This window comes from Phocoena sinus, chromosome 13 (assembly GCF_008692025.1).
Source record: "Phocoena sinus isolate mPhoSin1 chromosome 13, mPhoSin1.pri, whole genome shotgun sequence".
NCBI lineage: Eukaryota > Metazoa > Chordata > Mammalia > Artiodactyla > Phocoenidae > Phocoena > Phocoena sinus.
This window is the reverse complement of record NC_045775.1, coordinates 62,873,499-62,901,106: the sequence shown is the minus strand read 5'-3', so window position 1 is coordinate 62,901,106 and position 27,608 is coordinate 62,873,499. Positions and strand designations below refer to the sequence as shown.

General features: G+C 53.1%; 1 protein-coding gene across 1 annotated transcript; it reads left to right on the top strand.

Moving 5' to 3' along the window:
- Positions 1 to 23,621, top strand: FBXO41 (F-box protein 41). The gene is made up of 13 exons (XM_032651976.1): positions 1 to 181; positions 13,729 to 14,768; positions 16,290 to 16,515; positions 17,021 to 17,094; positions 17,362 to 17,720; positions 18,501 to 18,742; positions 18,975 to 19,090; positions 19,211 to 19,363; positions 19,529 to 19,624; positions 21,040 to 21,158; positions 21,318 to 21,476; positions 22,979 to 23,094; positions 23,226 to 23,621. Exons 2-13 carry the CDS (start codon positions 13,867 to 13,869, stop codon positions 23,286 to 23,288), a joined length of 2,625 nt encoding a protein of 874 aa, XP_032507867.1. The 5' UTR covers positions 1 to 181; positions 13,729 to 13,866; the 3' UTR covers positions 23,289 to 23,621.
- Positions 23,622 to 27,608: the final 3,987 nt, after the last annotated feature.

Here is a 27,608-nt window from a genome sequence, read left to right as displayed (position 1 = left end):
TTGGCCGCCCCCGCCCCGAGAGGGAGGCGGGGGCGCAAGCCGCGGCGGCCACCCGAGGCTGCGGAGGGGAAAGAGATCCGAGGCCCCGAGGCGGCCCTGCATCTGGCCCGGGCACGCGGGGGCTGCCTCTGCACCCCCAGCCGAGGGCCGCGGGGCCTGGCCTCGTCGCGGGGTGGAGTAGGTAAGGGCGAGTCGCGGGCGTGCTGCGGGACCGCTCCTGGAGAGAAGGCAGGGAGGACCCCAGCCGCTGCCGCCTTCTCTTGCTTCTCTCCCACAGCCCTCTGGAGGCCGGAGAGGCTCCCGGACCGGGGCGGGGGAGGGGATTTGGGCAGGCCAGGCCAGGGCAGAGGCAAGGAGGCGGTTAATTTAAGGACTTAAAATCAGAACGATTTGGGACCAGGCTTCCCATCCCCCCTCTCGCCAGTCGCTCCTCGAGCCAGGCTGGGGGGCGGGGCGGGCTCCAGATCCCACTGAGACTCTGGACCTTGGAGAGCCGGGGCCAGAGGGAGGGAGGAGGAAGAGCGCCCTCAAACCCCAGCCCTCTCCACCTGCTTCTGAAAAGGGGTGGGGGAGGGGCTTGGTGTTGCGGCCTGGCTGGGCACCTGTGCGGGTGTCTGAGGGTGGGAGGGTTTGGGTGCCCCTGTGCACGTGTGATAAGTCTGGATGGTCTGGAGGTGTGCATGTGTGTGCACGCATGTTTATGTCTCCTCATATCCCAGTGCCTCCGCCGGTGACTGTGCCCCCAGTGGTCTGGATGTGTGCTCCCCACTGCATTGCTTTGCACGTGAGTGTGTGCCACGGTGCCTGTGTGCACTTGCCACAGTCTGCCTGTGAGCAGGAGTGGGGCCTGCTCTCTCCTTAGGTTGAGTCTGCAGTGAAGGGCCCAGATGGTTTTCAGGGTGTGGATCCAGGTGCTGGAGCCATGTGTGTGTGACCTTGGGGGGTGTGTGCATGCTTGCAGGAGCCTAAGAATGAGGGGGAGCTTAGAACAGAAAAGGCAGTGTCAGAGCTGCCAAGAAGCAGCGGACTGGATGCAGTGACCCCTGTGGGTCTTCACCAGGCTATAGTGACTACTCTGGGAGCTACAGATGTTGGGCCACAGCCCCAGGTGTGGAGAGCCAGAGCCTCTGCCTTCTTGGGGGATTCAGGGGGCATTCCTTTATTCCCCAACCACAGGGACACCTCCAGCTGGCTCCCCATCCTTAAAATACCTCCTCCACCTGCTGGCAGATGTCTCCTGGAAGCACTGAGCTTAGAGTTTCATTTCTTTGGCCTGTAATGCCATCTACTAATATCCAAATCTTCCTCCCCCATTTCTGTAATTTCCACCTTCTCTGCTTTCCTGCGTGTGGATTTTATGTGGAAAGAGGGAGAAAGAGCTGCTGGGCCCAGAAGGCCAGGTGGGAGGGAGAGAAGATGCCAGGGGCATGGTAGAGAGTTGGGGGCAAGGGGAATGACCATCGAAAACCAAACTCTGTGAAATTCTCTATTTTGCCTGATCTGAATTTAACAGAGAAAGAGACCTAGAGAGGGAGTTTGGTGATATCCACATACTTGTTTCTAGATTTAGGGAATATTTGTTTTTGGAATATTTGTAGTGGGAAAGCGGGTCATGGTTGTGGAAAGGTAATTGCCAACCTGCCTTTGAATTCCCTGGACTTTCCTACCTCTCTGGTAGCCCACCACACCCTTTATTCATTCATTCAACGAATACTTATTGAGTGCTACTATGGGCCAACCTATGAATATTATAGTATTGGTATGACATTCCACTCCCAACCAGAAGGAACATAGTACTGAAACTAAGAGCATGGTTTTTGAAGTCAGTCAAATGGTACTGACTGACTGGGTTCAAATCCCAGCTTGTCACTGTTTCAGTTATTCACTGGTGTATAACAAACCTCTCCAGCATACAGGGGCTTAAAACTACACTGATTTATTACTTATTATGGTATGTGGGTTGGCTGTGACTGTGGGCGCACTTGGCGCTTCTCAGGTGCATACGGTTGAGAGAGACTGGCTGGAAAGGAACATCAAGATGGCCTTTCATCCTCCAGGGCCTTTCCACACACTGCATCTAATCACTCAGTAGTCTAGCTCAAGTTTTCTACATGGCAGCTGGATTCCAAGAGGAAGTATTCAAAGAGGATAAGCTCTGTGGAACTGCTTATCAAACCTCTGCCTGCATCAGGCTTTAATGTCCCATTGCCCAAAGTCACATGGCCAAGCTCTGAGTCAGTGTGAGAGAGGACCGCATAAGGGCAAGAATACTGGGAGGGATGGCTCGTTGGGTGCCACCAAAGCAACAGTTTGTTAAGTCACTTACTGGCCTTGGACCAGTGATTTGGCCACTCTGAGCCTCAATTTCCTCATCCTAAAATGGAGGTGATACTACGTACTTGGCAGCACTGTCGTGAGAGCTAAGTGAAAACCATGTTGTCTCACCAGAGTAACTAGTAGGTCCATGTTCCCTGCTTTGATTATTAGACTGCAAGCACCTTGAGAGCATTACTGGCTTAGTCATCTTTGTGTCCTCAGTGCCTGGCATGGGTCTTTGTGTTTAACATCTTTTTGCTGGGTGGATAAAATAGAACGAAGCAGACAAGTCCTAAGCCTTGGAGCTCTGCTAGAGCGACAGTGTTGAGAAGACGCAGCAAGTTCTGACCTCCCAGTGGGTGACTTGCAGAGTTGCAGAAGCAAATGTTATTCAAGGTGATTCTCGGATTGATTTAATTGTAACCAAATTCACCCAGTTTCATGACGATGAGTGGTGGAAATCACCTTGGTTACATAAATCAATCAATTCATCCTCCATTATTCATTGTGATTCTTCTAAGAATATACTGAGGTCTGCTGTGTGTGTGGAAGGTGTGAGGATGAGTCAGTTGCATTGCCCCTGCCCTCCAATGTATGTGAAGGGTAGGATCTGATGTGCAAACAGGTGCATGACCATCCAGTATGTGATACTTGTTACCATGTGTGAAGAGCTATGGTGAGGAGTGATTCATGTTGTGATGTGACTTGAGCTGGAGGAGCGGGTAGAAGGCTGCATGGAAAGGGTAGCATCTGAGCTGGGCCTGCAGAATTCACCGATTAGAGGAGGTAGTCCCAGGAAGAGGGACCAGCATGGGCCAAGACTCAAGGATATGACATCACATGGCACTTCTCAGTGAAGCTAAGCCCCATAGGGCTCACTAAGGATGCACGTGGGAAGCATAAGCTAGGGCTGACAAGGCTGAGTGGTGGTCAGATTCCAGTCAGCTTTGAGGGCAGGCAAGGCAGGGTGGCCTTTACTTCTTGGAGGATGGCCTGCCTTCAGAGATGTTTTATAAGAATTAGAGTGACATGACTGGATCTCTTTTTGAGGAAGCCATGAGAATTCAAAGCTGGAGGAGTTAGAGACTCCAGTTAGAAACAGTATCAATGTCCAGATAGAAGAGGATAATAGGAAAAGGGCTATAGGAAAAGCAACAAATAGAGTCAAATATTTAGAAGATAGTATTGACAAAAATCAGCAACTGATGAGATCTGAGGGGGACTTTGAGAATTCAGAGATGCGCTGGGGGTTGCACGCAGGGTGCCAGGTAGACAATGAGCATGTTAGTCAAGATGGGAAACAGGAGGAAGAAGCAGATTTCAAGGGGAGCACTGTGGTATCGTGAGTTCACTATTGGTCATGTGAAGCTCTCAGCCGCCTACATTAAAATATCATCCATTTCGTCTTCCCTACTTGCTGCTTCTAAGAAACACTTTTAAAAAAAGAATTGCTATAAATTACAGGTCTGAGGCATTGAGTTATCCATGCCTCAGGCTAGCAGAAGTGATGGTATAGATTAAAATTAGGTTATCTCCAAGAAGCGTTTAAATATGTTCAGGTGTCTTTCATTTTCAGTACTGTCTCTGATTCTCCCATGCAAGCCCCTTCCCTTCACGGCTGAGCTTCCTGCATCTACTCACTGTCTACTCATCCTCACCTCACTCTCTTCTCAACCCACAGCAGCCAGGCTCATCAAAGTGGCCCTCTCTAAAGTCACTAGTGGACCTTTTCCACCTCTGCTCTGACCTGAGTTGTCAACTCCTGTCGTTGACACTGTTTTCTCCACTCCTTCCCACTCCTTCCATCCATGACGTCCTCTCTTCCTGAAGGTTTCCTGCCAGAATTCCCATTTCTGCTGCTGGTTCTTGGGAACTTCTTGGTTCTTCTCCCTCCTCTGCCTCTCTGAGGGTCCACCTTTCCACCCCTCTCTCTGCTCTCCTCTCTCTGCACCCTCTCCGTGGTCCTGCTCATCCACTTTTGTTTTTAGGCTTAAATTGCCAAAATTGTATTTTCAGCTCCATATTGCATCTTGCAAACTAGGTACCAAATATCTCTATTTCCAAGGCCCACTGGAACCTCAGACTCATGGAATCTACAACCAAACTCACTCTCTCTCCCCCAAACCTGCCCTCATTCATTTTCCCTCCTTACTGAACCTCATCCCCATCTACATAGATGCTCAAAACTCCAAACCTGAGCCTGACCCTTGACTCCTCCCTTTCATACCCACCGCAGTCATTCTATCACCAAGCCTTCTCCCTTCTCCTTTCTTATTTGTTCCCAGATCCATCCTTCTCCCAATTTGCACTCCTGCTACCTTGGCTAACAATTTCCGTGTGTGTTCCTGTAGCCTTCTTCCTGACGTTGGCCCTCTGTAGTCCATTCTCTAAACTACATCTGATTAAGTCCTTGCCATCCCTTCATTCCACAAACATTTACTGAGCACTTAGTGGGCATTGTTGTTAAGTGCTGGAGAAATAGCAGTGATGGAGAAAGATAACGTCTCTACCCTCATGGAGTTTACGTTTTCCTTCCCTGTGAGAGGTATACTCTTTCTCAGTTCCTTGCCTTTGTATGTGCTCTTTCTGCTGCTCAGGATTGTTTCTTCCCCTCCCCAACCTTATAATTGCCCTTCCTCACCTGACAACTCTATTTTGCTCTTCAAGAGTCAGCCTGCAGTGGAGGCTAACATAACATTGTAAAGCAACCATACTCCAATAAAAATTAATAATAAAGAAAGAGTCGGCCTAGATGCTACTACATCTGGGGGTTCCCCAACACCCCCCCAGTTCCTCAAGCTAAGTGTAGAATTCTGTGCTAGTCTCTTGCATAACATTTATCTCATGACTACACCATCCAATCCCTTAGTCTGTCCCAGATCACAGGCTGCTTGAAGGCAAGGATTGGATCTTGTAGGTCTGTGTGTCCTCAACATCCCTAGCACAGCACCTGGTATAGTTCATGGCACAGAGCAGGTACTCAGCCAATGTACGTTGAATGAATTCATGTTGGAATAGTGTTTAGGAGAGAATTCTAGGTTTGAAATACAGATTTATAAGGGTATTAGTTAAGGCTTTTGATTGCAAATGACAGAAATCCAACCCAACCCAAATTATTTGAAGCAAAACAGGATATGTACCAATTCATATAACTGGAAAAAAGAGGGATGAGTGGATCTTGGGCATAACTGTACACAGGTTCTCAAAGGTAGGTGAAGGACTTCCCTGGTGGTGCAGTGGTTAAGAGTTCACCTGCCAATGCAGGGGACATGGGTTCAAGCTCTGGTCCGGGAAGATCCCACATGTCACGGAGCAGCTAAGCCCGTGCGCCACAACTACTGAGCCTGTGCTCTAGAGCCTGAGGGCCACAATTACTGAGCCTGCGTGCCACAACTACTGAAAACCTGCATGCCTAGAGCCCGTGCTCCGCAACAAGAGAAGCCACCTCAGTGAGAAGCCCACGCATTGCAACAAAGAGTAGCCCTTGCTCACTGCAACTAGAGAAAGCCCCTGTGCCGCAACGAAGACCCAACGTAGCCAGATAAATAAATAAGAAAAATATTAAAAAAACAAAGTGGGTGAAGACTCTCTAACTCTTGACTAGGCTTCACTCTGAGTGTTGCCACATTTTCTCCCCACCAGTCATGGGTTTTCTCCATGTCATGGGTGGAGGTTGCAAAAGGCCATAGACAGCTTCATCATCCCTAGCATGTGATCCCAGAGAGTCAAGAGGACTCCTCAGTCTTTCATATAAATTCTCAGTGAAGGATTCAGTTGGCTCAGCCTGAGGAATCATTATGGCCAAGAAGATGGGGGTACAGTGATTGGTCAGGTCTGGGTCCACCCTACTAGGATTGGCAGCCCTGTCAGAGAACCACATGGAGTGGGGAGGGGAAGCTCACCAAAGAGAAGATGAGATGTTGCTATTACCAGAAGGTGAAGAAGAAGAGTTGCTGAGCAGATAAAAATAATAATGTTCACTGCAGGAACTCTTAGTGACTGCGTGGTAGTGGAGGCCATGAAAATGCAAGACTATCTGTGTTTCTGGCAGAGTCAACATGTGAAAATGTGACAGTAGACAGGAGCCAGAGAAGGCACACATCTGGACATGGTTGGTCTTATTTGAGAGGAGATGAAACTCACACACTGGAAAGCCTTAAAAAAAAAAAAAAAAACTAATGCTTCTGATTGAGTCTTCTACCCAAAGAAAACAACCTTGGGCTGGACTTAAAAAAAAGTAGACTTGGACTTCGCTGGTGGCTCAGTGGTTAAGAATTCCCCTGCCAATGCAGGGGACATAGGTTCGAGCCCTGGTCCGGGAAGATCCCACATGCTGCGGAGCAGCTAAGCCCGTGTGCCACAACTACTGAGCCCTCTTGCCACAACAACTGAAGCCTGTGTGCCTAGAGCCCGTGCTCCACAACGAGAAGCCACCACAATGAGAAGCCCGCACACCCCAACGAAGAATGGCTCCCACTCGCTGCAACTAGAGAAAGCCCGCGCATAGCGACAAAGACCCAACACAGCCAAAAACAAATAAATTAATAAATTTTAAAAAATAGGTATTAATAGTATTGACTGGGGACTGGAGTCCCTGGAATCCCCCTAGATTTAAAAAAAAAAAAAAAAGTAGACTTGAGATAGACATCTGAGATGGGGGAAGGAGATAACAGGTCCTGAGGATGGCAGGGAGGCAGGGCCAGGCTGAAAAAGGAGGCAGGTCTTCGGTCTGCAGAGGTTGCTGATTTGGGGAGACCAGAATGCAAAGGAAAATCTCTGACTGTTCTGTCAAGGTGATCACAGTACAGGATTGTGATGGAATTTGAATAGACAACACTTCTATTTTGCCCTTTCCTTCTCTCCCCTCCTCCCTCCATCACCTTCTTGCTTGCGTTCAGGCAAAGCTTCATGCTCATGCTGAGAAGGTGGGTAGATCTAGGCAGAAATATTCCTAAGAATGATTCATAGTCATTCCTCAGCTCCAGCAGATGGAGGGAAACTGTGGGGTGGGCTGGCCTCAGGTGAAGAGCCACCTGGATCCCAGAAGCCCCTTCCTTCTTCTAGCTCGCACATCCACACTTAGGCCTATATCCCCAGGCCTCCCCCTTCCCCTGCTCTTCTAGAAGCCTGGCTAGCAAGGTGCTAGCAAGGTGTAGGCAAGATTCCCCCACAGGAAGGACCAGCGTTTAGCTGAGATGGACAGGCATACACAGGCGCTCAGAAACCCAGCTGAACGTGCATGAAGAATAACCCTGTCCCTGAACAGTTGTGTGTGTGTGAACCAAGTTCCCCTTATAATATATACCTGATCAGTTTGCCAACTTCCTCAGTTTTATCTATAGCCATTAGTCTATTCAGGTTTTTTATTTCTTCTTGAGTCAATTTTGATAATTTATATTTTCCTAGAAAAGCATTCAGTTCATCCAGATTTTCAAAAATTTGGGCCAGGAGTTGTAACTGGTAGCATTTCAGTAATTAAAAAAAAAAATCTCTGTGTCAGTGGTTATATCCGTCTTTTCATTATAGTGTTACGTATTTGTTTTCTTTCTTTTTCTCTTTGAATAGATTTGCCAGAGGGCTATTTATTTTGTTGGTCTTTTCAGAGAACCATCTTTCGGATTTACCCCTCAAGGCTACTGTTTGAAGGGTTTTTTTTCCTCTCTTTTTTTAAAAAATTTTTATTGGAGTATAGTTGCTTTACAATATTGTGTTTCTACCGTACAGCAAAGTAAATCGACTATATGTATACATGTATCCCCTCTTTTTTTGGATTTCCTTCCCATTTAGGTCACCACAGAGCATTGAGTAGAGTTCCCTGAGCTATACAGTAGGTTCTCATTAGTTATCTATTTTATACATAGTATCAATAGTGTATATATGTCAATTCCAATCTCCCAGTTCATCCCACCCTCCCTTTCCCCCTTGGTATCCATACGTTTGTTGTGTATGTCTTGTCTCTATTTCTGCTTTGTAAATAAGATCGTCTATACCAATTTTTTCAGATTCTTGAGTGTTAATATACCTAAAAGATGGTGATGTTAGAACAGTGACTAATATTTAGTTTTTTAAAAGAAATTTAAGTCCCTATCTTATACATACTAATGTACTTTTAGATGAAATGATACAATAACTTGGATTTGCTCAAAATTATCCAGTGATGGAGGAGGTGTGAGCCGGAGAACAGTGTACAGATGAAAAAAACTGGCCACGAGTTGATAATTTCTGAAGCTAGATGATGGGTACATAGGAGTTAATCATCATATTCTCTCTATTTTGGAATATGTGTGAAAATCTCCATAACGAAAAGTTGGGTTTTTTAAAATCCTTGTTTCACCATGCATACCAAAAATTTCTAGATGGATGAAAACTCCAGTGTATAAAGGAAACCACACAGCCTGAAATATTTGCATGCTACCAGTCATTGTCAGTTATAATATTATGGTTATTTGTTTAAAGCCCTTAACTTAAAAAATGTTCTGGACTTTTTAAAAAAGGAGATCACAAAGTACTAAAAGTTTATATAATCCTTGGATAGGGATGGACTTCCTAAGCATGACAACAAAATGAGAAATCCTAAAGATTTTACTGAAGGAAACTTTAAAGCTTTAGTATATCAATAAAGACTGTAAACAAAAGTAAAAGCTAATCAGCACACTCGAGAAAAATATTTGTAGTATATAAATGACAAAAGATCAATATTATAAAAAGCCTTCAAAAATCAACAAGAGGGCTTCCCTGGTGGCGCAGTGGTTGAGAGTCCACCTGCTGATGCAGGGGACACGGGTTTGTGCCCCGGTCCGGGAAGATCCCACATGCCGCGGAGCGGCTGGGCCCGTGAGCCATGGCCGCTGAGCCTGCGCGTCTGGAGCCTGTGCTCCGCAACACGAGAGGCCCCAACAGTGAACGACCAAAAAAAAAAAAGAAAGAAAAGATGAACGTTCAGTATAAAAATGAGCAAAGTAGTACATAGTCAAGGCACCAAAAAGATATAAATGACTGATAAATTGTGAAAAAATGTCCAGCCATTAGTAATCAAAAAAATGCAAGTGAAACAGCCAGGCCATTTTTCAAATTGGCAAGAGTACATCAAGGCCAAAGCATGAAGCTGTGGAGTTTGGCTGCAGCCGACAGATGATCGGCATCATTGAAGGATCATAAGCAGGAGCTATGTCTAGTCAGAGGCATCTGGTGCCTTATATAGGGTGGTAGAGAGCTGTGAGACCAAAGGCTGGACTAGCAGTCCAGGGGTCGGGGGAGCACAAAGCATGAGAAGAGAACAGTTGTGTTGAGAGAATTCAAAGGAAAATCAGCTGGTCTTGATGGCTTAGCAGACAGCCAAATCAAGATGGCCAGGGCTGTGGGGTGCCTGGGAGGACAGTGGCACTGTTGAGGGAAACAGGGATGCTGGGGAGTGGGTCAGGGAAGTCCAAGGTTTGTTTTTTGGTGCTGTGAGTCTTTGTGGTAGTTTAGAGCCTCATTACTGGCTACCAATTCAAATGATTTAATCTACAAAAAAATTTGCTGCCTCACACAATTGACAAGTCCTGGGTTAAAGTTTTGGGCACATCTGGATCTGGGTGCTCAAGGGATGTCATGAGGAGTCTTTTTCTTCTTCTCACCCAGAGAGAGGACAGAAAGGGCCACCAGCAGCTCCAGCTTCACACTCTGCCGGCTGAGCACAGGTCTAGAGTGGCTGTATTGGCCTGGCCTAGGAAACTTGCCCAGTACAGAGTGATAACTGTGACTGATGAACAGGCCAAGGCCACATGAGCTCCCCTGGGGTCAGCCCTACCCAAACAACATCGACTCAGAGTGGGGGGGAAACGGTTCTCCAAGGGAAAACTGGGGTGTCTACCTACAAAGGGGGACTGGAGTTGAACAGCAAAACCAATAAATGTCCACTACCTTCCACCTCTGTCCAAGATCTAGACAGATCCCCCTTCTCGTATAATTTAAAAACTTTCTCTGTTTCTCATAATGCAATTGTCCCTCACAAAACTTAAAACACACTTGTCCCACCTCCGGAAGGAGACGTTCCAAGTTCTCACCACTTACCATGCCCAGCCCCAATTCAAGATCTTATCTGTCGTGGTACTGAGCTAGCCCCTCATGGTCTTTCAATTTATGGCCAAACTACAATGATGGAAGAAAAATTGGATAACTGAAAGAACAAAACCCTTCCAGTTGAAGAGGGGAGGTGAGGGAGAACACTCAGGGGTCATAAGTCCATAGCCCAGTCCACATGCTTGACCAGTCGGCGTGGATGAGGTTCCCTGGCCCACCTATCAGCTGCTCTGGTTCTGCTGTCTCGGAGAGCATCCCTTATCCTTCATGCTTTGTGGCCATGTGCAAAAGGGGCTTTGAGGAGTCACCTCCCATTGGTGCAGGTTTCGGGGTGGGAAACTTTAGGGGCTGAGTAATCCCTGGCCTTTGTTTTCCAGGTTTGTGGGTTTTTCCTGGCAATACAATCCCTTTAATGATTAGAAAGCTCTCAGTCAGTTCGTATTCAGCCATCCCCAGAGCTATTAACCAAACTAGAGACCTATTGAAAGTTATAATTCTTTATTTTTATTTTTTTTAATTTTTTTGCGGTACGCAGGCCTCTCACTGTTGTGGCCTCTCCCATTGCGGAGCACAGGCTCTGGACGCGCAGGCTCAGCGGCCATGGCTCACGGGCCTAGTCGCTCCACGGCACGTGGGATCTTCCCGGACCGGGGCACGAACCCGTGTTCCCTGCATCAGCAGGTGGACTCTCAACCACTGTGCCACCAGGGAAGCCTGAAAGTTAGAATTCTTGAATCAAGTCCCTGGTGATGCTGTTGGGGGAGGAGGAGGAGTTGTCTCTTAGCAACAGGGCTTGATGCTCTGCCTGTCCCAGGAGCCTGTGGTTCTGTGGCTCTAGCTAGGCCTCTGCCCCAGGGCAATGCAAACTCCTAGTCTGTGATGAGAGGCAGAGTTCGTTTGCCCCTTCTCCCTCAAGCTGCATCCCACTGGAAGGCTGCTTGTATTGGAAGCAACGGTTGCCTCTGTTGAGCTGGGAGGGCACAGCAGGAGGGGTTCAAGAAGGCCTGAGGAGTGAAGAGCCTATCAGGCCCCAGGTTTGTCTCCCTCTGCGTTTCCAGCCTGCCTGTCTTTGCTTGAGCTGACTTTAGCTAGAAGCAGAGAACTGGCTCTTAATTATCTCTCAGCCATATTGAATTACTGGCCTCAGGCAGAAAGGGCCTCTCTGGGCAAAGGAGCATTTTCTTCCTCTCTGCTTTCAGATGGGCCCCTTTTAGCCAGAGTGTGTCTCTTTCTCCTTGGACATTTTTCTGCAAGTCCCCTAAAGTTCCAGCCTTGGTAGGAACATCTGAGCTCTAGAGGCCGTGGGAGAGTTTCATCAGCTGGTTTGCTGCTGTGTAGCAGGCTTCACCGACTTCTAAGCAGGGGAAGGGGTACGGTCCCTCTTCAGCTAATTCCTTCTAAAATTTTTTCCCCCAAAATTTGACTTCTGATTCTAATTTCTGAGTTTGGAAGTTTTTCTGGTGCAGATAACACAGACCCAACTCCAACTGGCTAAAGCAAAAGGAATTGATTGGCTCACACAATTGAACAGACCAGGATCTCAAACAGTGTGAGGAATCTCTCTCCATCTCACTTCTACCTGTCTGTGTTGGCTTCATTCCCAGGTGGTTCCTCCCAAAGGAGGCAAAGATGGCCCTCACAGCTCTGGCCCTCCCCATCAGCTTTGAAACCTGAGCCCAAAGAGGATGCTTTCCCCAGTAATGCCAGAGAAGTCCCGGAGAAATGACTCATTGACTCAAGTTGGGTGATCTGTGCCCGTCTCAGGACTCTGATTGGCCAGGCCTATATCACATTCTTACCCCTGGAGCAAGGGTGAACCATCAACCCCCACCCAGACCACATGGACTGAGAAAGTAGGGAAGGAAGGATGGTTCCCCAAGGTCAAAGCAGGGTGCTGTTGCCAGGGGGATGACTGGGTGCTGGGCTGGCAAAGGGAACAGGCATCCACCCATACATCCATGTGGAAAGCAAACGGAACTCAAGAGTAGGTCAGGATGGAGAGGTAGAGCTGAGAGTCAAGGCTTAAAGATGTGAGTAAACCAGACTGTGGGAGTGAACCAGAGAGAGGCAAAGGGGGCTTGAAGGCAGACCTCCCATCAGGAGATAGGAAGATTAGGAAGACAGCAAGAAGAAAAGGTCAGAGAACCCAAATGGGGCAGCTTCATGGCAGCCTATGAACATGGAGCGGTCAGTAGTATTATCCAAGGGATGAAGTAGGTGAAGACCCTTGATGACAACTACATTGATTAGCAGGTGGTCTGTGACTTGAAGAGCACAGTGATAGCAGAGGTGGTTGAAGCCTGGTAGCAGGCAGTTAGGAAGAGGAGGGCAGTGAAGAATAGGGTAGGGATCCCACAAGGCAGGGGAAGGGTGACCGGAAGCCAGAGAAGAGGGGGGATGGGCAGCAGGCATTCAGGGTGACCAGGAGTGGGATGCCAGGAAGGGTGGTGACTTGTGCCAGAAGGAACCTGGAGAAGACAAGTATCATGGCCCTTGAGGCAAAGGGCAGAGCAGGGATGGGAGGGAGTGGGACAGAAGCAGGAACGGGAACAGTGACATACACAGGTATCATCAGGTGAGGTGACATCTTGGTCACTGCAACATGGTACCAGTAGTCCAGCTGGTCTAATGAGTGTGGTTTGCAAGACACGAAATAAGCATTTTTTTTTGAGATGTAATAAGCTAGTACATATAGTACACTAATCGTAAGTGTACATATGTGTAAACTGTATAACCTTACATATACACCTGTATAACCACCACTCATATCAAGATAGAGAGCATTTTCAGCCTTACATAAAGTTCCCTCCTGCCCCTGCCCAGTCTGTATAGGCCCCGGGGTAAACTCTATTCTGACTTCTGTCGTCATCAATTTAGTCTGTTCTTGAACTCCCTATGTGTGGAATCCAGCAGTATGCAATCTAGTCTGGCTTCTTTCATGCAGCATAATATTAAATGGATTCACCCATGTCGTTGCATGTACCACTAGTTCCTTTTCTTATTGCTGGGTAACATCCCATTATGAATATAACACAATTTATCCATTCTACTGGTGATAGGCACTTCGGTTATGTCCAGGTTGTAACTATTATAAATAAAACTAATGCTTTCTTTTTCTTTCTTTCTTTCTTAGAGAATTCTCATTCTTTCTCACTCTCATACATGCACAGCCCTCACACAGGTACTGGAGCAGGCCAGTCCCTTCTGGGAGGTCTGGCCATTGGTCTCCCCTCGCCTCTCGCTTCTGGGCACGTGTTTTCTGGGGAAGTCAATTTTGTCATGGGTGGGGGATACGGGTTGGAGGTGGGGAGGATACCAACCTCCTAAGGCTTGCTCCCTCTCTTCTAGCCTCCTTGCCCCTGGCCGCCAGCGCCCTGAGTCTGCCTGACCCCTCAGGGGGGCTCGCCCGCAGCCCCCCATGAGCGCGCCCGGCTGACCCTCAGGGCGGCCGCGGTGGAGCCCGGGAGCCGCGGGTACGGCGGGACCATGGCCTCGCTGGACCTGCCCTACCGCTGCCCCCGCTGCGGGGAGCACAAGCGCTTCCGGAGCCTGTCGTCGCTGCGCGCGCACCTGGAGTACAGCCACACGTACGAGACGCTCTACATCCTCTCCAAGACCAACAGTATTTGCGACGGCGCCGCGGCGGCCGCGGCTGCCGCCGCCGCCGCCGCCGCCGCCTCCGGCTTCCCTCTGGCGCCTGAGCCTGCCGCCCTGCTGGCCGTGCCAGGCGCCCGGCGCGAGGTCTTCGAGAGCACGTCCTTCCAGGGCAAGGAGCAGGCGGCCGGGCCGTCCCCCGCGGCGCCACACCTGCTGCACCACCATCACCACCACGCGCCCCTCGCCCACTTCCCTGGCGACCTGGTGCCCGCCAGCCTGCCCTGCGAGGAGCTGGCTGAGCCGGGCCTCGTGCCCGCCGCCGCCGCGCGCTACGCGCTACGCGAGATCGAGATCCCTCTAGGGGAGCTGTTCGCCCGCAAGTCCGTGGCCTCCTCGGCGTGCTCGACGCCGCCGCCCGGGCCTGGCCCCGGGCCCGCCTCTGCCTCGCCCGCGTCTCCCTCGCCCGCCGATGTGGCTTACGAAGAGGGCCTGGCTCGCCTTAAGATCCGCGCGCTGGAGAAGCTGGAGGTGGACCGACGGCTGGAGCGTCTGAGCGAGGAGGTGGAGCAGAAAATCGCGGGCCAGGTGGGCCGGCTTCAGGCCGAGCTGGAGCGCAAGGCGGCGGAGCTGGAGACTGCGCGGCAGGAGAGCGCGCGGCTGGGGCGCGAGAAGGAGGAGCTGGAGGAGCGCGCTTCCGAGCTCTCGCGCCAGGTGGACGTGAGTGTGGAGCTGCTGGCTTCGCTCAAGCAAGACCTGGTGCACAAGGAACAGGAGCTGAGCCGCAAGCAGCAGTGAGTGGCCCGAAGGGCCTTGTGGGTGGGTGTGTCCGCGAATGTTCCTGAGTAGGTGACCACGCGTGTCACTGTGCCGCCGCCACCACTGTGAGTGTGGCTATGTATGTGCCCAAATTATATGGGCTCTGTGGCCACTAGCATGTAATGGTGGTGTGCGTGTGGCCAAGAGTGTTATGAAGGTGTGTGTTTAGGACTCTGAGTCCATGGCAGTGTGACCGCGTGTGTAAAGACGGTTTCTCTTCGTTATCTGACCTCCTACCAAGGCCAGTTCCTGATTGTGACACCAGATCGTTTTCCCTTTTGCCTACTCAAAGACATGGCTCAATTCTCCCTTCTCCCTTTGCCCCCGTCAGGTTTTCCCTATCTACTGTATCATTACTGAAAACATACAGACATACGGTCCTTTCTCCACTCTGCCTAACCCTATCTCCCCCTTAAGCTACCACCCCTTCTCTCCTCCTTACAGAAAAACTCCTTGAAAATATTGTTTCTACTCCTCATCTTCAATTTCTTTCCCCATTTTCTCTCTTGAACCCACTCTGATCAGTTGTCCACCTCCATCACTATCCTCCACGTCATAAATGACCTTCATGTTACCGAGGCCAAGTCATCATCTTACTTGGCCCATTGGCAGCATTTGACACAGCTGATCCTTGAAACGCCTCTTTAACTTGGCTTCTTAGACACTCTCCTTGGAATTACCGTCTCTCTTTCTATTGGCTTCTTTTCAGTCTTCTTTGCTGGCTTCTCCTCATTCCTCTGGTCTTTCAGTGTAGAATTATGAAGTACACAGATGTTATTTATTTGTCCCCATTGTGATATAAGCTCCATGGGGGGCAGGAATTTTTCTCTGCTTTGTTCACTGATGGGACACCCCAACACCTAGAATGGTGCCTGGCACCTAGAAGGTGCCTGTAAATGGTGAATGGATGCATGAACAACTGTGAATGCACTCGGGAGTAAATACTCACGTGACTGTTAAGTGTACTGTGTGTCCGTGCAACTCCTGGAGGTTGGTGCAACTATAAGTGTGCTTTTCTGAATCAGAATGTTTCTGAAAGTGTGTGTGTTTGAATGTGTTAGTAGGACTGTGCCTCAGACTGTGTGCCTGTGAATGAACGGGATACGAGTACGTGTACATGAGCGTGGGGGGCTGTCTGCTGGGCTACGTGGACTGTAAGTGTGTGCCCGTGAGTGTTTCTGGAGAGGGGAGGTGGCTGTGTGTGACTGAGCACGCCTGTGAGTATTTGTGGGGAGCAGCGGTGTCTGGTTGTGTGTTTGGGCCTGGGTTGGTGGGGTGTGCGTGTATGACTCGGAGCATGTGCTTGCATTTCTGTGTGTGCCGTTGTGTCGTGTGGGGCAGTGTTCCTGGGTGTGTTCTGTGGGTACCCACGTGACCACGAGCGGACCCTGCGGCCAGCTGTGCCCCTGTCTCTCCCTACCGCTCAGGGTCTCCTCCGGAGGGTGGGTGGGCAGCCAGGCCAAGGCACTGGGGTAAAGAGACTGCTCCGGGCCCAGGGAGGTGGTGCAGATTGACCAGTTCCTGAAGGAGACAGCGGCGCGGGAGGCCAGCGCCAAGCTGCGGCTGCAGCAGTTCATCGAGGAGCTCCTCGAGCGGGCCGACCGCGCTGAGCGGCAGCTGCAGGTCATCAGCAGCAGCTGTGGCAGTACTCCCAGTGCCAGCCTGGGCCGCGGAGGTGGGGGAAGTGGTGCTGGGCCCAGTAGCCGGGGCCCAGGCAGGACGGTGAGTGCCCACCTGCCTTCCCTCCTCCACCTGCACACCTGACCCCATACAACCATGCCTCACACATGGCCTGACAACCCCCCGCCCCGTGATGCTCCGTGCTTCCTTCTTTGGCTCTCCCCCATGAGCAGATTCCAGGCCTGAAGTTGGGGTCCAGGAATAGGGGAGCCCCTCTGACAGCAGACGTGCCAGCCCTGAGGCTGTAGTGAGATACCATCCAGCAACCCCAGTCCTCAGGCAGGGGTTTGCCTCTGCCCATCCCTGCAAATGAGAGCCCAGGAGCCACAAGCCGGGGTCTGGGGTGCTTGGTGGGTGTGGGGAGGGGGCTGGGGAGCCTGCCTCTCTGGGCTGTCTATCTGTCTACTTGTCCATCTTTCCCAACTGTTCTCCTTCTCTCTTCTCCACCCCCCCCTTCTCTCCATCTTGTACCCTGTTTCTCCTGTTCCTTCTCATCCTCTGGCCTCCTCTGCCCCCTGCCCTTCCCTCCCACTCTGGGGGCCCACAGCGAGAACACCACGCGGGCCTGGCCATGCCTAGCACGTATGCAGTGTCACGGCATGGCTCCTCTCCCAGCACAGGGTAAGCCGCGGGCCTGGCCCGCCCCACACAGCCCACCCTCCCCCTGGAAAGATCCACTGGCTCGCTGGCTGGCTGGCCCATCTGGGCCGTAGCTTCCCCTTCTCCCCCTGTCCTTCTTGGGTCACCTCTGTCTGGCTTTCCACACTCAGAGGGGACTCTTGGAAAGTAAGGTGGGTGGGTTGCCCTTGGCCAGTGGTGGGGTGGCATGGGGAGTTCAGGCAGGCCTAGGACCCCTTGCTCCTCACCACCTGGTCCACCCTACCCCAGGGCCTGCAGTCGCATCCCAGCTGCATCCCAGAGCTCGGGCTGCTATGACAGTGACAGTCTGGAGCTGCCCCGGCCAGAAGAGGGGGCCCCTGAGGACAGTGGCCCCGGGGGCTTGGGCACACGGGTCCAGGCTGCCAACGGCGGCTTGGAACGGGCCCAGCCCCCTCGCAGCTCAGGCCTGCGGCGCCAGGCCATCCAGAACTGGCAGCGCAGACCTCGCCAACACAGCACGGAGGGGGAGGAAGGTGACGTCTCGGATGTGGGCTCCCGAACCACCGAGTCAGAGGCTGAGGGCCCCTCGGATGCCCCCCGCCCTGGGCCTGCTATGGCTGGGCCGTTGAGCAGCTGCCGGCTCTCTGGTGAGTCTCAGGAGGGGGACTGAGAGGCCTGTCTTTCCATGGTGCTGGGCGCTCTCGGGACACAGGGCTGAGGCAGTAAATCTCCTGGGCTTCTGCACCGCCTTTCGCCTTGCCCCAGACTTACCACAATGAGAATGACAAACTCCCTCCCGCACAGGGCCCAGCAAGTTTGGAGCAGGAGCTACTGGGACAGGGCGGTGCTGTAGCACAGGGGCACTCAGGTTGGGTATTGCACAAGGATGCCACAGCTAAGGGGGTCCCTTCACATGACATTCACAGGAGAGGAGTTGAGTGTTCAAACTGAAGCCTGGGGACAGCAGGGCGAACCCTCTCCTGTATCCACACAAAGCCATGTGCATATGTGAGTGGGTCAGGGTCAGGAGGCTGGAGAGTTTAGGTCAGGGTGCATGGCTGTGCCTTGGTGACTGCTCTGGGCAACCTCTCGCCAGCATTCTGTTCACAGATGCAGGGTTTCTATCCAAGCCCCTTCCTTCTCCAACCTTGACTCAGTCACCTCATCTGGGGGATGACTTTGGACTATGTGATGATATACGACCTTAAAAAGAAAGTTCCCTTGAGGAAGGGCCACCTTTTTCTAATTTGCACAATTAGGAATGAGGGTGATGCAGAGGAGGGGGAAGCAGAGGCCCTTTGTCCCTCCTCCCAAGTTGCTGGTCCCCTGGGATGGATCTGTCATGCCCATTCCTCCTGCGGCTCCTACCCTACCCCAGCTCCCCACCCATACCCCACACTGACCTTTGACCCCATGATATTGTGCAGCCCGCCCTGAGGGAGGCAGTGGGCGGGGTCGCCGAGCTGAGAGGGGCAGCCCCTCACGCTCCAATGAGGTCATCAGCCCGGAGATCCTCAAGATGCGAGCCGCCCTGTTCTGCATCTTCACCTACCTGGACACGCGCACACTGCTACATGCCGCCGAGGTCTGCCGGGACTGGCGCTTCGTGGCCCGCCACCCTGCCGTCTGGACACGGGTGCTGCTTGAGAATGCCCGCGTCTGTTCCAAGGTGCCTGTCCCTGCCTGCCGCCCTGCCCTCCCAGTCACCCTTGCTGTGAACCCACCTTTTTCCTGGCAGAGTCTGGCCCCGCAAGGTCTGGTCCTTGCAACCTTTTCAGCACCCCGGCTCCAACCTGACTCCCCGAAATGCTCTTGTGAGGCCTCCTATCCTGGGTCTGGTCCACTTCCAACCAACCAAACTCAGATCCCCTCATCCCCAGGTAACCCCTCTCTCCCTGCAGTTCTTGGCAATGCTGGCTCAGTGGTGCACCCAGGCGCACTCGCTGACACTGCAGAACCTGAAGCCCCGGCAGCGGGGCAAGAAGGAGAGCAAAGAGGAGTATGCCCGGAGTACCCGGTGAGGCCACGGTGGGTGGGTGGGGGTTGCTTCTGGGCTGCAGACCCAGAGTGATGTTGGGATGCTTCCCAGAGGAGGAGCTGGCCACAAACAGTGCCCTGACCTCTTGGCTATCCCCAGGGGCTGTCTAGAAGCAGGGCTAGAGTCTCTGCTAAAGGCAGCTGGGGGGAATCTGCTGATCCTGCGCATCTCCCACTGTCCCAACGTCCTCACTGACCGTTCGCTCTGGCTGGCCAGCTGCTACTGCCGCGCCCTGCAGGCTGTCACCTACAGGTGGGTCCACACTGCAAGGAGCAAGGCCTCGGGCCCCGGGGATCCCTGGGCTCTGCATACCCTTCCCCCAGGGCTCTCGGGCAAAGGGACCCAAGAGCTCTGTGGCCCAAGGGAAAGGAGCAGAGGCCCTCAGAGTTGGTGGCCCCCGCTTTGTCTTTTCAACAGAAGCGCCACAGACCCGGTGGGCCATGAGGTCATTTGGGCCCTGGGCGCAGGCTGCAGAGAGATTGTCTCCCTCCAGGTGGCGCCACTTCACCCCTGGTGAGCCCAGGCATGGGTGGGGAAGGGCAGGGTTGGGGCTGGGTGTGGGGTTGAGGACTGAGCAGATCTGGGCCCATTCCATATGCAGTTTGGGGTGACAGACTCACATTCATCAGTCTGTGTCTTTAGGCGACAGGAGCAGGGCTTCAGAATCAGACTTGGGATCATGTCCTGGCCGGCTAGCAGTGTGACTTTGGGCTACCCAGTCGTGCCTTAGTTTCTCAACTGTAAAGTGAAGGTGGTATTAGATCTGTCTATCTTATTAGGACTATAGCTGGCTCAAATGGGATGTGTGCATAAAGGCTGCAGAGCCCACAGTGGGCTATTTCCCACACTAGCTGGCGATAGCCAGGTTTGTTTGGCCCATGAAAGGCAGTTCAGGGAGGTCATTGTATAATGTACAAAAGAGCTGGTTTTCCGAGAATCCAGGGTGTGAGATCATTCATCGTTTTACTTGGAATTCCTCAAACATGCCAGGCTTTTTCACTCCCTGTGCCTGCCCTTCAAGCCCCTCTCCACGTGACACCTCCTTCCAGGTCCCCCAGTGTCCTGTCACTAACACCCTGGTAGCATTTGTCACTGCTCCCCTGTCTCCATTCCTCTGAGAGGAATGGCCCCTGCTGTAGTCCATTTTACAATAATTTCTCTATATTTCAGTCTACACTAGACTCATGTTTCTAAGGGCAGAGGCTGTGAATGTCCCTTTCTGTATCCCTGGTACTGAGCACGTGACAGATGGTGGGCGATTGTTAAGTGATGAAGTGTTCAGGGAAGGAGCAAGTGTGGTGTGAGTGGTGGGCAGGGCCCAGCGAGCAGTGAGTGTGGAAAGGAAGCTTTGGGCCAAGGTCAGAAGGCCTTGCCTAAGGGGTTTTAGATGTTTGCATTTTGTCTAGAAAGCGCTGGGAAGCCACTGGGGGATTTTAGATCTTAAAAAACGGGATGACATCAGACTAGGAATGTTCTGTGTCATACCCCCCCCCCCCACTGCCCACCTCTTGGAGGCAGGGACCATGTCTCTGTGTCACCACTGTGTCCCCAGAGCCCAGCTCAATTGTTCTTGGTCGTGACAGGCACTTGCGAAGCTTCCGTTGAATGACTGAGTGAAAGGATATGGGAGTGCGTGGCTGGCTGTCAGCAGCTGCTGGATGAACTGACAGGGAGACTGGTTGTATACTCAGATGAATATGGATGGTGGTCTGAACTGTGGGTTGAAGAGTTATTCAGGAATCAGAGTCTGCAGGTCTTGGCAGGAGGTGAGGGGGAGGAGTCAGGGAAGATCCCAGGTTTCTGACTTGAACAGCTGGGTGGTTGGTGGGGCCTCGCCTTTGAGGGGTGGGTCCTGACAGAGGAGCAGGCTCAGGGTATCATGCAGCCAGGGGCTTCCCTGACAGCCCTCCCTCCACCCTGTTCTCCAGCCAGCAGCCCACGCGCTTCAGTAACCGCTGCCTACAGATGATCGGTCGCTGTTGGCCCCACCTCCGGGCCCTGGGGGTCGGGGGTGCTGGCTGTGGGGTGCAGGGCCTGGCATCACTCGGTGAGTCTTTCCTTGGGACTGGGGTAGGGGGTGATGGGAAGCAGGCGTGGATGCAACACTGAAATCCCAGAGGGACTCGGGGCTGCAGCCTGGGTGGTGGCAGGAGGTGACCTGGGGTTGTTTGTCAGCAGGACCTTGCCTCTTCTTCCCTCTTCCTAGCGAGAAACTGCATGCGACTGCAGGTCCTGGAGCTGGACCACGTGTCGGAGATCACCCAGGAGGTGGCGGCTGAGGTCTGCCGGGAAGGCCTGAAGGGACTGGAGATGTTGGTGCTCACGGCCACCCCTGTCACCCCCAAGGCCCTGCTGCATTTCAACAGTGAGTGATGGGTAGCGTGGGGTGGGGTCCCAGTGTCGCCTCTTACCATGTCTTGTCAGCAAGTAGCATAACCGACTCCCTCTCGCTCCTAGTCAGCAAACACCAGCACTGGGGTCAGATTGACCAGGGTTCTAGTCCTGGCTTTGCCACCAGTGCCTTCTGAGGCCAGTGTGGCATTTAAGACCTGCCAGCATCTGACCCAAATGGTTCCATTCAGTGGATTTGTATTGCCCTGTGCTCTGTGCACGCTGGAGGCATGAGCTGTTCAGTACCATCTACCATCTACCCCCACACGAGCCTCCAGCCAAGGGCAAAGGCAGAACAGATGGGTTCTGGAACTGGCTGACCTAGGTCTCAGTTCTGGCTCTACTGATTGTTAGCTGTGTGACTTTGGGCAAATTACTGTACTTCTCTTGGGTTCTGTATCTGCATCTTTTTTTTTTTTTTTTTTTTTTTTTTTTTTTGGTACGTGGGCCTCTCACTGTTGTGGCCTCTCTCGTTGCGGAGCACAGGCTCCGGACGCGCAGGCTCTGCGGCCATGGCTCACGGGCCCAGCCACTCCGCAGCATGTGGGATCCTCCCGGACCGGGGCACGAACCCGTGTCCCCTGCGTTGGCAGGCGGCCTCTCAACCACTGCGTCACCAGGGAAGCCCTGTATCCCCATCTTTTAAGCTGACTTCTAAACCGAATGAGTGGGAGGATTAATGAGATAATGTGTGTGAGCCCCCTAGAACAGTTCTCAGGGGGCTTACACACACACCTCCGCTGGCCCCTGCCTCCCTCCAGCCCCCACTCCCCTCCCAGTCATTCCTCCACCTTCATTAAGGACACAGGTACCCAGCTGGGGCTACACACGCCCAAGGGTAGACCATCATCAGGGACCATTTGGCCCCTGGCAGGACCTCACGTCCTGAGCACTGAAGGTTCCTCGACCTTCTTATCATCTCCAGGATCCTCTTCCCCCAATTCAGCCTCAGGGCCCCGCCCTGGACTGACCACCAGAACTAACTCCTTGGCCTCCAAAATCATAACCTTTAGAATCCTCTCAGCCTCCTGACCTTCTTGCTTCTCCTCCCCTGACTTCATGGCAACGTCCAGTCCCTTAAGCCCTCTGCTCCCCGCTTATTTGTTCCCTGCCTCCCCCCTTCCAGTGCTCCAGCTGAGATCCGTCAGCCTAACCTCAGCCACTCCGTCCTTGTAATTCATTTCCACATGCCCAGACCAGAGCACAGCGGTCTCCTCTGCCAGGGAAGTTGCTAGAGCCCCTGCACAACTGGCTGTTGTCCACTCGTCCTCCCAGAGTCCACCACAGCCTCTGCTCTTTGACCTCACCCTCCACCTTCTCCCCTTGCCCAGTTGAGTCCGGGGCAGCATGGATCTGCTCCCAGTGCCTGGCACACGACTGTCTCTCAGAGGGTTCTGATTCTGTTAATTAGTAAAAGGAGAGAAGACAGCCCCATTGCCCAGATCAGGCATGGGCCCCCATCTTACCTTTTCCCAGGCATCTGCCGGAACCTCAAGTCCATTGTGGTCCAGATTGGGATTGCCGATTATTTCAAAGAGCCCAGCAGCCCTGAGGCCCAGAAGCTGTTTGAGGACATGGTGACAAAACTCCAGGTGAGCAGCTGTCTCTGAGGCTGCCCAAGACCCCCAGTGGCATCCCTAGGTTGGGGTTGGTGACCTGGGTATTTGAAGGGAGGGCTCCACCTGTCTGCCCTGAGGGGAACTAACGCAGGTTTGGTCTACAGGCCCTACGGCGGAGGCCCGGCTTCTCTAAGATCCTGCACATCAAGGTGGAAGGCGGCTGCTAACCCGGGTGGGGGGCGGCAGGGCCCCTGCCAGCCCCACACCAGGGCACTCTCTTTGGACCTCCAGAGGGACCCTGATTTGTACTAGACCTTTGGAGGCCTAGTGTTATCCCTGGCTTCCGGGGAGGGGTTGTCAGTCTCCTGTCCTGCTGGGACAGTGGAGCAAGAGGCCTGACCCTGAGCACTGCCTCTCCAGGGCAGGGGCTTGGACAGCTGTCCCCCGACTCCCACCCCAACCCCAGCTGAAGCAGCTTTCTGGGCCCAGTCAGCAAAGAGCTGAGTCCCACCAGCACTTGGTGTCATCGCCCTGAAGATCTGCAATAACCACCAGTGGCGCCTCGGCCGCTCGGGCTGCTGGGGCAGGGCTCCCCTTTGTGAGGCCCAGCCTCCTGGTCGGGAGCCTCTGTTAAGCTCCAGGCCAGAGGGTTGCTCCACAAGGCAGCTCGGACTTGGCAAGGAGGGCTCTTCTCTTTCCCCTGCCGTGTCCCAGCCTTCTGTGGGGCACCCCCTCCAGGCAGCCCGTTGGGGCTCTGGGTCCGTATTTTCCAGGGATAACCCTAGGGGTCTGGGGATGCGGCCAGCCGAAAGTGAGAGGTAGGGGTGCAGCGAGGTAGTGGGGTGGGCGTGGAAGGGCAAGACGTTCGTCCAGAACTTCTCCCCAGGACATCGAGACCACCCCACCAAGGTAGAGAAAACTTCACGTTTTTATTGCTGTAGAAAAGACAAGATTCCCTCCCAGCCACCACATACCCACGACACACCAGAACTAAATTCAGAGCTAAAAGGTGCATGTTTCTATAACTTCCACCAATCCCGAGTCTCTGGGAAACGGTGTCAGCAGTTCCTGTCCTCAAGGAATGTACTTCTAATCTGGGTGCTTGGGCAGGAATCTGATGGTCTTTGGGTTCCCAAGGCTGTGTGAGAGGGAGTCACTAGGCTGCCCTCTGTGCTAGGGCATGGAGGAGTCCAGAAGGAGGGTGGTTTAGTTTGCTTCCTCATCTGGCTAGCTTGCTTAAAGATGTGGCTTTGGTAGGGAGCCAGACCCATGGGGCCAAGAATGAGGAAGAGCCCCCGCCTCACTGGACTTGCCTCCCTCCTCAATCTCCACTGGCCTCACAGGCTGAGGGCTGTGTTGGGGGTCTTCTGCCAGGGGCAGTGCTGGGACCTGAGCCAGAACCACTGACTTAAAATGCAAGTGGGGGCTTTCACTGACCCTTGCACGGTTCCCAGAGGGCTAGGTCCTGGCACTATGGCTCTAAAGACTCAGGTCTCCCCAGTTCCACCTCTCAGGACTCCCACAGTGGCTCAAAGGCCGTGGGTCCTGCCGACCTTCATTCGGAAAGTTCTTTCAAACATTGATCTAGGTCCATCTTAGGGTTTCCTTCTCTCCTGTTACAGGGTGGGCTCTCAGCCCTAATCATTAGGCCACTGTTCCTGGCTGGGGCTGGGCTCCTCTAGTTTCTCAGTCCTTTCCAGAAACCCAACTTTCTGCCATAACCTGGCACGGACATCAGCCCTGCTCTGGGTTGGTTGGCTTGCAACGAGGCCTCCAGAGCTGGGAACCCCACAGGATCAGAAGTGTACCCAGCTCTCCTGGCTCCCCACTCAGCTGTGTCCTGGCTGTTTTCATTGTTGATGATTTTCCTCCCGTGGCTTGTTCGGGCCCTGCCCTTTGAAGACACCAAATACCAACAGTGGCATGTTGGCAACTCCTTGTCCAGTCCTGCATGAAGCCTTGTCTGTGTGGCATCCCCACCCCAGAGCAGCTAGTTCCATTGGCTCTTACCTCCCCAGCCCTGTCCCCAGGAGTCACGAAGGAGAAGCACAACTTTCCCCTGTTCTGGGGCCTGGAACGGAGGTGGAGGTCCACTCGGCCTGGTTGCCCTGGGTGCCCTGGGTGTGTCTGTTCTGCTTTGCCAGCTGCATCCTCCCTCCATAGCCCCTGCCCCCTGTGACCCCAGGATGTCTCCCGGACAAAGCACAAAGGGATGCCCTGCTTGGCCTGAGCCTGTCCTACTGAGGGGCTTTTTCTGCCCTAGGTAGCCTCCATCCCTGAATACAAGGCTTTGGGCAATTTCTCCCTGGGAAGATGCCTGCTGGAATGCCTGGCATCAGTTCTGGGAGAGGTCAGGGTGCACAGGCAGCAGGCTTGAGTGGGAGAAAGGTGGTGCTGAGAGGCCTGACGGTTGTCGTAGGTTCCTTCTGTGCAGTAGCGCTGGGCACCACCGGCACTGGGGCAGCAGAGTGAACAAGACTCCCTTCTCCTGCTGGTGGGAAGTTTGCCTCAAGTATGGCTGTTTCCAGGAAACCCACCAAGCCCCCCGCCCTGTATTTTCTAGCTGAGTGTGTAAGGGCTGTGTGGGGAGCATATTGCACAGGTCCATGGGAACGAGGGGTCACAGCCTGTACCGCTGCACAACTGGAGCTGACAGACTCGCGTGCCCTGGCCTTCATATGTGCCCTGAGAACTGGCGGGTTTGCGGGCTCCCCACCAGCTTGACGCTATTTTTGCCTCTCCTCAGGGGGCTGAGTCCTGCTGCTGAGTGGAGAGCTTTTGTTCACTTCTCTGGCAAGCACACAGCTAGGGCTGAGGGTGGCGAACAGGGATGTGGAGGGCCTGGCCGTCCCTAGGAGCACCTTATCCTTCACTCACCCACAGGAGAGCCCTCTTCCACATCTCACACCTTGATGAGGTGCAAAAGAGGAGTATCTGTGAGAGCAAGCCAACACAGGCCCTGCTCCAGGGGTCCCAGCATGTGTAGAGGCCCCATGGGTGATGGCCACTTGGTGTCCTTACCACCTCTCCTTGCCAGCCCAGCGCCTGGGAGGCTTGGGGTATTTGGCTTGAGTGTATCATGCTTTATTCAGGCTGCCTCCGCACAGCACTGGCAGAGAACAAAGGAGATGCTGTATCTGCATCCCTGAGGGAGAGAAAGTGGGCTACCCAGAACCATGGCTTTTCACTGGCCAGGAGACCACCTAAGGACCAAGGCAGCTCATGTTTTCCTAGTCCCATGAGAGTGGAGTTTGAGCCAGTCCCTCAGCAATTGCTGGGGAAAAAAAAAAAAAAAAGCGCCACCTCCTTCCCAAGGCCTGCTGCTCCAAGGTTTGACTCTGTCCTTTGCCTTTGGGTCGCGCCTGTCCCCCTGGTCCTGGTCTCTAGTCCTCTGGGCTGCCGGTGGGGAGCTGCCCATGCCCCAGTCCCTCTTGGGCGCTAAGTTGAAGATCTTTCCAGAGGGACTATTGGTGCCAAAGACCCAGTTCCTGGTGGACTTGGGGTGAAAACAGGAGAGATGGTGATTGGGTGCAGGGCCCAAGTGCCCAGAGGAGTTAACTTATACCAGTGGGATCTGTCCCAGCCCATCAGTCCCTGATGAGTGTAACTTCCCTCCCCCAGGGGCCTGGCACTTCTCTTTTTACCCCTGGTGGCTGTGCTTTCTCACCCAGCCTTGTCCCAGGCCCCATTTCTGTATATATTGCTGTGTATTGTGTGTGTTATTTATTCCCGGACAAGTGTGTGCATCTACAGCCTTGCCTGAGGATAAGGTTTAGGATTGGGTGAAGATCAGAATACCAGGGCCAACTAAGGCAACCAGCTCCTAGTCTGACCCCAACCCCTTGGGACCCTGGCCAGTCCCAAGACTGCCCCGACAATCAGGCAGGCTTCCCCGCCACAAGTCCGAGCCTTGTCTGCCACTGCTGGCAGGGCCCCAGGCCTCAGCTTTGCCCTGGCAGGGGTCTCGCATGCAGAGGCAGACTCGCCTCATGGCTAGTGCCAGTAGGCCTGGCTCTAGTGAGCCCTGCTGGCGGGGACCTCCACAACTGGCCCCAGGCCCTGCGTTCCCTGCACAGCCAGGCTGCAGTGGGCCTGAGCTGTGAGAAGGGAGCTTCCCTCACCCCAAGCACATCAGGCAGAGGGGTGGAGAGCATTTTTTGGTTTTGTTCCCGAAGTGGCGCCAGTACCTCCAGCCCCCAGGGGGCCTTCCCTGGCCCCACTTTTCTGCCCCACCCAGGCATCACCATCCCAGCACTTTGCTCCACATCACCCATAGATGCCCTTTGCTGAATGTACCCGAGCGTATGTATTTAAAAGGACTCAAATGGGCATCAGAATTTGTGGCTCTGTATCCAATAAAAGATGGTGAAACTGGAATCATATCTGCCTCAGGGAAGTAAATGGTAGGTGGCCACATTTCCCAGTCTGTCACCAAACATTCCTTCAGCTGAAATGCACTGAGGTAGGAAGGAGGTGGATGATCTGAATGGCATCAGTGAGGTGAACTGAAGCATTAGGAAGACCTGTATCAGGACAGTAGACATCAT